The sequence below is a fragment of the Colletotrichum paranaense genome (assembly GCF_030867605.1).
Source record: "Colletotrichum paranaense strain IMI 384185 chromosome Unknown Scaffold_4.1, whole genome shotgun sequence".
Taxonomy (NCBI): Eukaryota; Fungi; Ascomycota; class Sordariomycetes; order Glomerellales; family Glomerellaceae; genus Colletotrichum; species Colletotrichum paranaense.
In genome coordinates, this window is record NW_026848962.1 from 672,962 (window position 1) to 685,147 (window position 12,186).

General features: G+C 52.3%; 6 protein-coding genes across 6 annotated transcripts; 3 read left to right on the forward strand and 3 right to left on the reverse strand.

The window, feature by feature from the left end:
• Nucleotides 1-334: 334 nt before the first annotated feature.
• CPAR01_05195 (uncharacterized protein) lies at nucleotides 335-592 on the reverse strand (the record flags this gene model as incomplete). The annotated part of the gene is made up of 1 exon (XM_060489474.1): nucleotides 335-592. One exon carries the CDS (start codon nucleotides 590-592, stop codon nucleotides 335-337), a length of 258 nt encoding a protein of 85 aa, XP_060350940.1.
• Nucleotides 593-1,477: 885 nt separating this feature from the next.
• CPAR01_05196 (uncharacterized protein) lies at nucleotides 1,478-2,426 on the forward strand (the record flags this gene model as incomplete). The annotated part of the gene is made up of 4 exons (XM_060489475.1): nucleotides 1,478-1,670; nucleotides 1,747-1,775; nucleotides 1,840-1,983; nucleotides 2,043-2,426. 4 exons carry the CDS (start codon nucleotides 1,478-1,480, stop codon nucleotides 2,424-2,426), a joined length of 750 nt encoding a protein of 249 aa, XP_060350941.1.
• An 838-nt stretch (nucleotides 2,427-3,264) lies between these two features.
• CPAR01_05197 (Cys/Met metabolism PLP-dependent enzyme) lies at nucleotides 3,265-4,711 on the forward strand (the record flags this gene model as incomplete). Its single annotated transcript, XM_060489476.1, has 2 exons — nucleotides 3,265-3,501; nucleotides 3,662-4,711. The coding sequence occupies 2 exons, from the start codon at nucleotides 3,265-3,267 to the stop codon at nucleotides 4,709-4,711; spliced, it is 1,287 nt and encodes a 428-aa protein (XP_060350942.1).
• Nucleotides 4,712-5,196: 485 nt separating this feature from the next.
• CPAR01_05198 (uncharacterized protein) lies at nucleotides 5,197-7,044 on the reverse strand (the record flags this gene model as incomplete). The annotated part of the gene is made up of 8 exons (XM_060489477.1): nucleotides 5,197-5,281; nucleotides 5,537-5,772; nucleotides 5,838-5,871; nucleotides 5,926-6,015; nucleotides 6,077-6,233; nucleotides 6,293-6,561; nucleotides 6,622-6,687; nucleotides 6,758-7,044. The coding sequence occupies 8 exons, from the start codon at nucleotides 7,042-7,044 to the stop codon at nucleotides 5,197-5,199; spliced, it is 1,224 nt and encodes a 407-aa protein (XP_060350943.1).
• Nucleotides 7,045-8,876: 1,832 nt separating this feature from the next.
• On the reverse strand, nucleotides 8,877-9,800 carry CPAR01_05199 (polysaccharide deacetylase; the record flags this gene model as incomplete). The annotated part of the gene is made up of 1 exon (XM_060489478.1): nucleotides 8,877-9,800. The coding sequence occupies one exon, from the start codon at nucleotides 9,798-9,800 to the stop codon at nucleotides 8,877-8,879; it is 924 nt and encodes a 307-aa protein (XP_060350944.1).
• Nucleotides 9,801-11,428: 1,628 nt separating this feature from the next.
• On the forward strand, nucleotides 11,429-11,896 carry CPAR01_05200 (uncharacterized protein; the record flags this gene model as incomplete). Its single annotated transcript, XM_060489479.1, has 1 exon — nucleotides 11,429-11,896. The coding sequence occupies one exon, from the start codon at nucleotides 11,429-11,431 to the stop codon at nucleotides 11,894-11,896; it is 468 nt and encodes a 155-aa protein (XP_060350945.1).
• Nucleotides 11,897-12,186: the final 290 nt, after the last annotated feature.

Consider the following 12,186-nt stretch of genomic DNA (forward strand, 5'->3'; position numbering starts at 1 on the left):
GTGACTGAGTTAGTGAGCTAATGTTTGATCATGTCTTTCCCCAGTGCCCTGGGCCGTTGGTGGCATGGTATTCGCGGTTCATTCCAAGTTTCTCGGGTTTCCGAATCCCCGTCTTGCCTAGCTTGTACGGTGCCGCCATCGCAAACCCAATTCTCGTGAGATGTCATTGAATACTTCGCGGGTTCGCCAGTGCCAGGCTGTCCAAGCTGTCAATATCCCCACTGATGGACATAGGCCGCGCAGTGTTTGCAAAAGATGTTGGCTGAGTCGTGGGATAGTGCCGATGATCTGCCCATGCCGATGATGGGGAACTGCTGCAGCATCTTACACACCTTTACCGTTTAGGGCTCTCGGACTTGACACCTTCAAACGTCCCTACGTGCCTATTCCCTGCCATGCCATGGAAAAGCTCTTTTCTCAGTTCCCACTTGACCCTGAAGAGTGATGGCGAAGAGTCCGGGCGGGACCGCGGTTTCTCACAGCGGTACCGGCAGCGACACCGGGGTTCTTTACCTCGCCATACTCCGTACTGATACTGGGCGTTATACCAAGTTACCTCATGATCCAATGGATGCATCTGCAAGAGGGTCATTCGTCACCTCCAAGTCTGATGTGCCCCCCCTTTGCGTCTAGTCCCTGAGTGGCAGTAGCGCGTATCCGCACCTACTTTTCCCATGCTTTATGGGCGGATGCAAGGAAGGAAAGAAAATGTACGGATGGGCAGGCACGAGCGGGAAGAAAAAAGACATGACAGAGACGCTCGCACTTGCCAGGGGAAGACAAACACAACCACAGCCCAAAACCTGCAGATTCCCGCCCGATGATATTGTCCGCCAGTTCTAGCTCCCATCCATCTATACCTTACCGTCTACTCATTTTTTTCTCTGCTCACTTGCCGACCATACACCATACTCCTCCATACGCAGCACCACGTCTCGATTACGTCCTCAACTTTGAACAAGCGCCAACCCGTTCCCCAGCCCTCGTCTCCATCTCCCTGCGCCTCACTTGGATCTCCATCATCTCCTGCATCCATCTCTCTGTAGGACCTCTACAGACCAATACCGTTCCGCCTTGTCCATCCCAAGCCACCGTCTTACTGTACATGTAGACTAAGACTGGGCCCTTGGACCAACTCAGACACCACTAGCTATCACTGCGTACACTACACACATCTGCCCGAGTGGGAAATAGGACGGGTCAAGATTGCCATATAGTTCATCGCCATCCCTTCCCGCTACCCTATTCCCCGCCTTCGCCTTTTGGGTCCACCGATCGATTTCTTTGTCAAACGGTCCCAGCATCAACCTCGAAACGCAAACACAACTCGAAACATAACGCACCAAGTTTTTCTCTCCAGCTTCCAAACACAAGTTGGCACGTTGGCCTGGTCTACAACATCGACACCGTCGCGACAAATTGAGATTCCCTCCTTACCAGCCGTCCCGACCTTGCCGCTTTCGCGCCATCCTCCGCCATGCCCATTCGCAACCCTTTTGCCCGCCGTCCGGGCCCTGCCACTCTCCATGCAGACGAAAGCTTACGATCCGAAGGCGAGAACCCGTCGCATCCCGGATTTGAGAAGCAAGACACAGTCGGCTCCAAGGCTTCTTCTTCCCTCAGCGTCAGAAGTTCCAAGAGCCAGGACAATGGCGAATACAAGATGAGTGGTATGCACCTCCACCTCTCATCAGACGTGATGGCGCGCACATGGAATCAATTGACTTACTTTTCTCTGCATCACAGTCGTGAATGACAGCGGCGTCTATCTTCCGGTATGCACCCTCGCAATCAACAATCTCACCCATGCTCGAGACATTTGCTAATTCGCGTGCGTAGCCATCCCCAACTGAAGAAAAAGGCCTCTGGCCGAGCAAGTACCTCGGCTCTGGCCGCAACTCGACAGACACTCGCAGCAACAGCGGCGAGATTGAGCATTTCTCTATTTCCCGAGAATCCTTCGATTCGTACAGGCGATCATTTGTACGTCGAGTTCAAGCCCGCTATTTGTGGCGCCACCGCTGACCGCAATTGCGTTGCAGGACATCACAGCACGGTCCCCAATTCCCCAGAACGACTTCCCGGCGCGCCAGAGTCTCGACTCAGCCCGCTACCCTCGCCTGCCTCGATCCGCGCTTGACAGACACCGGGAACTCCCTACCGCTGACGAGGGCTTCGAAGACGTCGGCCTGGACGACCAGAAGCATCAACAACAACACCACCAATCCAGCCGCATGCGCGGCCTGTTCTCGCGCTTCGGTGACTCAGACCACAAGGAGCCGAGCGCCAATTCGACCAACTCAAGCGTCACGCGCTTCCTGAATGGCGCTGGAAGAAAGCGCGGCCAGAGCGGGCAAGGCTCAGAACTAGGAACCATCGAGCGCCCAAAGTCGGCAGCGTCAGTCGAGACCACCGAAATTCATTAATCCTACTCCCGGGCATCTTTTCTTCTTACTTTGTATATACGTCCTGTCGATGCAACCCTTGCGGGCTTGGGATTTGGCGTTACTGGTTGGGTTATGTCCCAAGATATGGGGTGCATTCGCTATGACTGGTTAGAGTTGGGCCAACCAGCCTGCACACTCGTCGGGTTGAGCCGCGTTATGCGTATACGAGCGGTTGCAAGCCACCCTGGCGAGCAGAGCTTCGAGTCCGAGTGTCTTGGAAATAAGCTCTTAATGATAATGATATTGGTTGACATGTCTTGGCTCCAGGGCCTGCTGTATGGTGACATTGTCCGTGAAATACCTTGACAATTGTGAGGTAGTGTAAGTTCGGGATATGAGAGAGGATTACTCATTGGAACGGCTGGAATAACGATCCGAGCCTCGGAGGGATGGACTGGCGGAGACTCATCCGGCATCGTTGTTCCAATGGTCAGTATGCTTTGGACGTGATTTAGCAAATACTTTTTGATCCGTCATGCACTTATCGCACCATGACCCAGCTTCGGGGTTTGGTCTCCGACCCCACCTTTTGATAAGGTTCCACGCAATGGAGGGGCAGAGTCACTGAGACGGCTGGTTCCCGGCACCGGGCCGCCCGCCTTGATCGTCTTCCGCGCCGGTTGTTTGTCGGTGACTCTTCATTTTTCTCATCTTATGACACATCTGGAGCTTCCACGCCCTGTGCATCACATCTCGACTCCCCCTTCAGTCGTTCAAGATCTTGTGTCATATCTCGTCACCTATTTCAGGACTCTCTATTCCCAGCAAGAGGCACTGAAGCACCCCTCTTCACTTAGCATATTTCACGACAAACACAATGGCTGGAGATATCCCCACGAACGGTGACACGGCGACCCGGACCGCTCCCGGGGCCGGCTCCGAAGGCCCGACGACGGCCGCTGCCAGCAAGAGAGAGCTCTCGCTTGCTACGCTTTCCGTCCACGCTGATGATGGCATCAGCAGCCACCGCGCCATCGCGCCGGCGATGCACGTGTCGACTACGTTCAAGTACCACAGCAACCCGGATGAGCTCCGTTCAGGGGAGAATGTCGATGTAAGTCTTGCCCGCGCTCTCATGATGTTACTTGATTCAGCTTTCAAGACAATTCGCCGCTGCTGAGGAACTATGAGAATGACCCCGTCATGAGATGGGAAGACCAAAAAAAAAAAAAGTCAAGTGCGGAAAAAAAGCTCAAACTAACATCCAAACCTAGCCCTCCGCCCCGGGCGACTCCCACATCTACTCCCGCTACTCGGGCCCCAACACAACCCGCCTCGAGGCAATCCTCTCGAGCGTGCTCCACGGTCCCACCCTGACCTACTCCTCGGGCCTCTCCGCCTTCCACGCCATGCTCGTCTTCCTGAACCCGAAGCGCGTGGCCATCGGCGGCGGGTACCACGGCTGCCACGGCGTCATCAAGGTCCTCACGAAGCTCAACGGCCTGCAGCAGCTCGAGCTCGACGACGTCTCGCTGGAGAAGCTGGAGGCCGGGGACGTGCTGCACGTCGAGACGCCGCTGAACCCGACGGGGGAGGCGCGGAACCTGGCGTATTTTAGGGAAGTTGCGAGCAGGAAGGGCGCGTATTTGACGGTGGATGCCACGTTTGCGCCGCCGCCTTTGCAGGATCCGTTTGTGTTGGGCGCGGATGTTGTGATGCATTCTGGGACCAAGTATTTTGGAGGGCATTCGGATATGTTGTGCGGGACGCTGAGTTTGAATCCCAAGCACGCGGACAAGTGGATGCCGGAGCTGTTGATGGAGAGGTGTTTTATCGGGAGCGTGATGGGGAGTATGGAGGGGTGGTTGGGCGTTCGGTCGCTGAGGACGTTGGAGTTGAGGGTCAAGAGGCAGTCCGAGTCCGCGACGAAGCTTGTTGCGTGGCTTGATGGGGAGATTCGCGGGAACCCCGGGGGGTTGGTGGGTAGTGTCGTCGACACGGTGCAGCACGCGAGTTTGCAGACTGCGGATCTGGAGGCCGGGTGGTTGAAGGAGCAGATGCCCGGCGGGTTCGGCCCCGTGTTTGCGTTGTTGTTGAAGGACGAGGGGGATGCGAAGAGGTTGCCGAGCAAGATGGGCTTGTTCCACCACGCTACGTCGCTGGGTGGTGTCGAGAGTCTTATTGAGTGGCGGGCGATGAGCGATAGCGGTTGCAGTAAGAGGTTGTTGAGGGTGAGTATTGGTGTAGAGGGGTGGGAGGATTTGAGGGATGATTTGATTCAGGGGTTCGAGGCGTTGGTGAAGGAAAAGAAGAAGACGGTTTAAGGGGTGATGTTGAAGGCGACTTTCGGGGTTTTAGTTGATTCTGGTAGAAGTCGATATGGAGCCACTTAGATGGTATCTTGATAGAAGGTTCTTGTTTTAAGACGAGATGGCTAGAGATTCATATTTCGGTCCATGTCTAGGTATATATTTGCGAATATTGAAGGCCGAGTCAGGTAAGTTACTGACTTTCATGGATGTTCATCGCGCTCAAGTTCTCAACTCCTTGATTTGACAATCATTGATGACTTACCTCTGTCCACTCGCCTTCACGAGAATTCAACGGGACAAAGTCGAATGTGAGCTGCTGGTATTCCATAGAGTCTTCTTGCATGGCATCTGAAGATCAAGTGTCAATTGGGCGGTGGTAGGTGTATGGGACAAGATGGACCTCTCGTCACGGATTTTGACCTTCCTAAGAAACTTCCCAGTTGTCACAGTAATACTGGAGACCAAGATGTGCAGCAGTTAAAGCGGTCTATTGCATTCTAGAAACCTTGTAATCCAGAGAAGCCAATATCTTCAACACCGGCGACAGCAAGTATAGGGTTCTCATGAGCTATAGACTGCGATCTGCAAATCAGAACAGCAGGGTCTCTGGCCCAACATCTCAAAGCAATCTCAAAGCAGTCCCAAATCAGGCTCGATCCACTTCTTCTATCCATTATCCAGAGTTCGTTCTCCATCTCTTCCATCAAAGCAGGACATCCAAGGATCCATCCTTGTTCATGCAACCTGCCAGCTTATATCTGGTCGACTCAAGCCTTTGTTTAACACAGTTAGTCACTTTTGTCTTGAGCTGCACCAGGGGTATTGGGAAGAACTTACGTGAACTGGACTGATCCGGTCACCATGCAACGACAAGCATCGCAGTACTCTCTGATTATGTCCCGGTTCTTCTCTCCAGCGGCCTCCTCGAGTATGGAGGCGGCAAGCTCAAAGATGGCGACAGAGTCCTGGAGCTCAGTGAGCAAAGCGTCAACAGCCTGCTGTAGCGATTTGCCTTCACCCATGAGGATGGGCACGGCGTTCACGACGCTCTCTGCCTTGGCGGCATCATGGGGCTATGTGGGAATGTCGGTTAATATACGTTCTTCAGTAGTTCTGGGTTATTTTTGGGATTACTTACAATCTCTTTCTTGAGAGAAAGTATATCGTTGGTACTGTAAGCATATTAGAATGTGCCCCTTTGTTGTATTCACCTTTTATCCACGTACATCCAAATGCCCCTGCTGGTCTCCTCCCAGATAGTCTGGACCTCTTTCATGTAGCGTATATGCTCCGGCATGTTCTCTGCCAAGCCATATCTAAGTCACAGAAATGTTAGACTTTATATTTACACATTAGTAAGTCTGACATGGTACTAACTCGATGAGCGCGCAAAGCGTCCACACTGCGGCCGTTCCATGACGGAGTTCTGAGTATGCCTGGAGGTCGGGCAAGTCGCCCTGGAGTCGCATAGCCTGCTCCTTGTGACAGTTGTTCATATATCGCTTCATCTGGGTCATGAAGGTTTGTCTCTGCTCTTTAGTTCTAACTTAGCGCAACTGCTGTTGGTTGTATACAGTTGACACAATGACTTACCACGGGTGTACGCCTTCTGCAGCTGTGCTCCGATTGCCTTCAGCTCAGTATTGGCATGATCATACTCAATCAACGAGCCATTGTCAAAACCAAGACCAAGAACATGCTCCAGCACTACTATTGTGTTGTCATGACGAGTCTTGGCGCGAAGCAGGTCATTGCTCAGGTCGTCGCTGCCCTGTTGGTCAATCGCGTCGTCCCAGCAGAAGAGCCAGATGATGTAGAGCGCCAGAGTCTGAATCTGTTCCCAATCTGGGTGAGGGTAATACCTGTCTCGAAGGATCAGACTATTGTTGTGGGAAGTCAGGGGGTAAGTGGATCGGGCTTACAAGCTGACGAATCTGGCGTAATTGGCCTCCCGGTATTTCTCACGGAGAAGGGGCGACTTGATGAGCCTTTGTGAGTGCTTGTGAGATGGTAATTCCAGGAATATGTTGGCTGATAAGAACTCTTGCCTGAGCTTACCGGTCAAACGCTTCCTCGACAATAGGGATGATGCGCTTGTAGTGAGGGTTGGTCTTCTTGACAGGCCATCCTTTGAAGATGCCGTAGAGATTCGGGACGTGAAGTGTCTTTCCCTTGAGGGATTTGACGATAGCCTGGGCGCATGAAGTTTGCCTGTCCATTAGAGCTTGCTTGCCTGTCAGGACGTTGGCGAGGTGTGTTTGTGGGAAGTTTGCTTTGTTTGTGTCAGCGGGACCGGGGCAGCAGTCGTCCGGACAGAATGGGAAGATAAGCTGGTCAGGGTGCATCCTGACTGTGCCGTAGTTCCGATTACCTTTATATGTATATGTCAAAGCAATTTAGCAAATGCTGGTTGGTGTGCGTTCCTTTCCCCTTTTACGATACTGTTGAGAATGAGGGCCCGGCGTCGAGGTAGTGAAAGGGAGAAGAGAGGTCTACTCGAAAACTCCACAGACGGGACTTAATACTTACCGATAGAGTGAGTTACGAAAGGCAGGTGCCGGTTCACAGAAGAAGAGGAAGGGGCGAGCAAGTTATGGAGTGGAATAAGATGAGATGGAATACGACGAGGAGTGCCGGGAGTTTCTCGAGAGTGAGGGTCTCCGGTGCCCTTATATCCAGGTCTGGGGCTTCATTCGTCAACCAAGCCCAATCGATCCCCATGGTCGAGCGGTATAACGCCCTGGTCCGTTAGTAAAGAACTTGGTGATGAAATCCTGAGAAGTCTTCTCAGATGGAGGATTTCGTAGGGTGCGCAGTTCGATTCCCGAACTGCGCACTTGAGCTTTTGACCTTTCGGCCCCTTTTCCTAGGATGGACTTTTCCAAATTGTTTTACTCTATTTATGTCAAGTAAATGATCCGATATTGCCAAGAAATCCTAAATCTTGTGAAGTTGTTTGATGGGCAAACCTTTGCTGTTTGGGGTTTGTGCCGTTGAGAATGAAATACTGCTCCTTCCTGTAGAAGTTTGGGAAAACGACTACGTGATCTTGGCCTTGAGTCTACTGGTGTACCGAATGTGGTGCTACTCTCTCGCGTCCCATGGAAAGGTAATGCCTGAGGTCATCCAAGTGCTGAATATCATTGTCCTCTTGTCAAGGCCGTATGCTACGCCGCCACAGCACATTATACCGTTGCTCGCTTCCCAGACTACCACTTTCAACCATTAGCATTCTCTTTCCCTACAAAGAATGCAGACGCAATCCACCATGGTATAGGTTCATAAGACTGCGCCGAAATCATTCGTAGGCGACGATTGTAGCGAGTCTCCAGGCTTTAGCGATCATGCACCCTAGAACAATGTCAGTTGAGCTATGAATAGATTGGCATTCGGCAAAATCTGAGCAATGAATATCGTCACAAACTTCGGCAGAGCGTGCTAGCTTATAATACAAAACAATGAAACCATGTGAGTGGGAGTTTAGAGATACTCGGACAACTTTGCGGGAATCTGTCGAGGACAAAAAGGCCGCGAGAGATCTCGTAGCGAACCAGATTTCGCTCTCACTGACGGCTAATAGCATAAGATTGACAACCTCTATCGTACAAAGATCTGCCAGGTTCTACAATGGCGCCAACACATGGCGCCTCCCCCCCCCCCCTTTCGACGAGGTCGTGAATCGCCCAATCGACTCCCTACGAGCCCTTGCTGTCTCACGTGGTGTCACCTAGGTCGCGCAGAACATCTTTGTGTCGCCGTACTGAAACAAGCGAATGTTGAAGGGGGCCATGCCTCATCAATCCACAAAGCAGCGAGCCTGTTACGCTCGATCATGCAGCGACCCATTCTTTTGTATACCGTGGCCCCGAGGCGAGACTCCTCGTCATGTTTAAGCTATTATGGGCAACGTGGTATTACACCGCATTGGGCTAGGCAACGATGGCGCGGTCATGATGCTCCGCATCCCCGGCGGCTCCGCGCTGCGGTCGAGACCAGCTCTAACCTGCGGGATCACACGGTGTCCGAAGCCGCTGATACCCCTCATTTGAAGAGTGAATGCGTGCACGAGTATCGAGGCGGTCTAGATCTAGACATGGGTTGCGTATGTGCGTTGTTGCATTTGGGTGTCTTCGTCATGGTTTGGATGATTGATGCTCTCTTTCTCCCAATACGTCTCTCACTTGTCTGTATCGACTTCTTTGAGAAGCTCCGTAAGGTTGAGAATCCTATACCCCCGTTTCCTCAGCTCCGGGAGTACCTTCCGTAGCATGGGGACGGTCCAACTCCTTCTGTCATGGCATATGATGATAGCCCCTGGCCGTGCCATGCTCAGAATGTGGTTGGCATTCGTCCGCCAAGAACTGATCTGGGCATCGTGTGGGTAAACACTCCCCAGAACCATCCTATATCCCAATTTGTCGACCAGCCTCCGCATCTTGTTGCTGAAAAATCCAGAGCCTGGGCGAAAATATCCGGCTACAAGGGGCTTATCCTCGTACTCGTATGCAATCTTGATCTTCCGCCTGACCTCGAATATGTCCGACTCCAACTGATCTATAGGGAGAGACCGTGAAGCTTCGTCGTGCATGCCGTGATTTCCCAGCTCGCTGCCAGACTGGATTATGGCGCCCGTATCTTCCTCGCGACCGTTCATCTGGGATCCAATCAGGAAAAAGGTCGCGTGTGCATCGTTCTCCTTCAAGACGTTGAGAATATCGGCCGTGTGTTGTGATGGCGCGTCATCAATCGTGAGGCCGATAATCTTCTGGTCCGTCTTGACCTGCCAAAGTACGTCGGGCCATTTTCGCGCAAAGTAGTTGATAACAAACGGAGGTGGTTTGTAGATGATGTAGAAGGGGACGACCAGGAGGACGGCCAGGGCGAGGAGAGCCAGCAGGGTGGCCATTCGGTTCCTCCGCACGCGCCGGCGAAGCTTATTGGGAAATCGGAAGAGCGTTATTCGTGCCATTGACCGTTCATTCAACACCTTCGGGTTTGTCGAAGGAAGAAGGAGACGGGAGGCATTGTCGAGACAGTCAGGTTTTGGTGGTGGGTGAAACGAAACGAAACGAAGCCGAGTCCAGGCGCACAGCTTCATCATAGCTACCACAGGGGTTGCTTCCAAATTCACAACCCCTTACCAAACTGTGGCTGGTGGTGGCTTTTAGCTGGCACCTGGATGGATGTCTGTGGCTGGCACCTCCAACAGGCCCGTCGGATTTGGTCCACTCATCTCCACCAAAGCTCCCACCCCGGTCTTCAACTCTAAGGTAGCTTATTCTTGACCACTTGCCGAGCAACTTATTCCAACGTACGTCCGTGTTAGAACACTACACCAAAGTCCCATTTTGCCTACCGATTCCAGCCCATTTCTCACTCGTAAGCGAATCTATGTGGGAAGGGAAATGCTCTCAATGGCTGGCTTACACCTCGAGACCTTGACATTTTCGTACGTCGCGACCAATCCCGTACGCCCACTCTAGGCTACACGATAATCATCCCGGCACAGGCAGCTATCGAACCAGGATGATCATTAGCCGCCATCAAAAGATGAGGCCAGAAATGGACATCTGCTTCTGGAACATTGCTTGATTGGAAGGCTTCAGAAACCTCAAAGACGGGTTTGCTGATACCTAACGCTGTTCCCGCGGCTCTCGTCAGCTGTTGACCATGGCGCTCTTACACCCAAACACCTCATATCTCTTCCAGATAGCGAACGGTTTCGAAGATATCAAGATACACAATGCTCATAAAGCGGCGATTTCAATTTTTCAAGGGGTGTGCCTGATCATGCGAAAATCAACTTTAACGCCGTCCTTCGACCTCGGAGTGCTCACCGCCAATGAGGATGGAACATGCAGCACATATTCAGGACCCGGCGGACATCTCAATTTCGTTGCCTAATTGCTTTTTGGTTCTGGACCTCAAACCCTTTCACTTGCCACACATTGGCTTCAGGCTACTCACTCGAAACCGGTCTCAACGAGGCAGGCTCTGTCAACGCTGCTGACAGTTGCTGCAGAAATATGGCCCTGCGACCAGCAATATGCTTTGATCTCAGGGAGGCAGTATCGCTACAGCCTCTCAGGGCGCTAGTCGCGCTTATGTGACCTCCATCACTCGTCCCAGAAAAGAGATCGAGGATTCAGTAGATGACATATCGGGTACACCATGAGTATAGGGCTGTTATAAGGCTGCAGGTTGGCCGCCCGAAGCCGATCCCGGATCTACCGTCTCACGCAGGCTCACAAGTCCATCCTCAATCTATGGTCATCCATGGATCAATATTATCCATTAAGGCAACACTCAAACCTGCTTCCTGGATTGCGGAGAGTCGGTCGTTGGCACATCCTCATGGATCCTTCGCAGCATCTTGTTCATCCTTCCGGGAGAGAAATAAGCTTGTAGAGCTCCAGCAACGGCTTGAGCGAACTTGTCGGGTTCTCGGTTGACGCTGTCCAGTATGCCAAAAACTCTCGTGGGGCACATCCAGGCTTCCAGATTCGGCTTCTCTGAAGTCCCTCCTTGGGCGGCCGCTCGGGGACCACGTCTCTAGCTGCAACAATTGCTCTCTTGTTAATTACAGCCTAAGCCCATGGAGAGATCATTGCAGTGGCCATTGATACTAAATTGTACAAAGTCAACTTCGCTCCATGAAGTTCAATCAGGATCAAGTCTAACACGCCATTATTCAAAGTCTCATCGTGCTCGGCTCTCTCAATCACATAGATGACCTCGCCTGCGGCGTCTTGCCCAGATGTTGTTCGGAAGAGAAAGAGTTACGAATCATTCTGCCATGTCTTCGAGTCCTTCCCAAACGATAAGTCTCTTTCTGATTTTCTCTTGTATAAGGGCAATCGAGATCCTGTGGACGCCAATTCACACTGGACGGGCGCGACGGAGGAAAAGGTGCTGGGCGAGCAAGACATCAACGCCTGGCTGGAGCAACAAGGGGATAAATCAAGCACTACTACTGCTCTTGACGCTTTTGACGGTCTCGAGCCTAGGTTTGCCTCCGCATACACTCCCTTGACGCGACCCAGAAGCCCTGGCACGAGAAGCCCTGCTTCACCCAAGAAAAGAAATAGAGGAAGCGAGCCATGGCAGCAGGGGGATGTACCGCATACCCTCCGCGAGGTTGGGGCATTTGCAAGCAGTTCGGAAGCATCTCCGGAGAAGAAGAAGCAGAAGCGGTGAGTTGTTTCCGGGCAAGTACAATCAATCTGGACACGGAACTCATGATCCTTATAGAATGGCAAAATCGAGACACCGGCCACTGACTGGCTGGTTCAATAATTGGCTTTAGCCTTTGAGCTGCTTTGATTATATAATGGCTGCGGTGTAGAAGTACTCGCCACAAAAGCAACACGGCGTTAGTGACTTTCGATAGACAGGCTGCCCCTGGCGTATGGCCGATGCAAAAATCAAGATACCCAGGGATTCTATCCTCCGATCATCTACCCTAGTGCCAGCCAAAGGAATGCGGG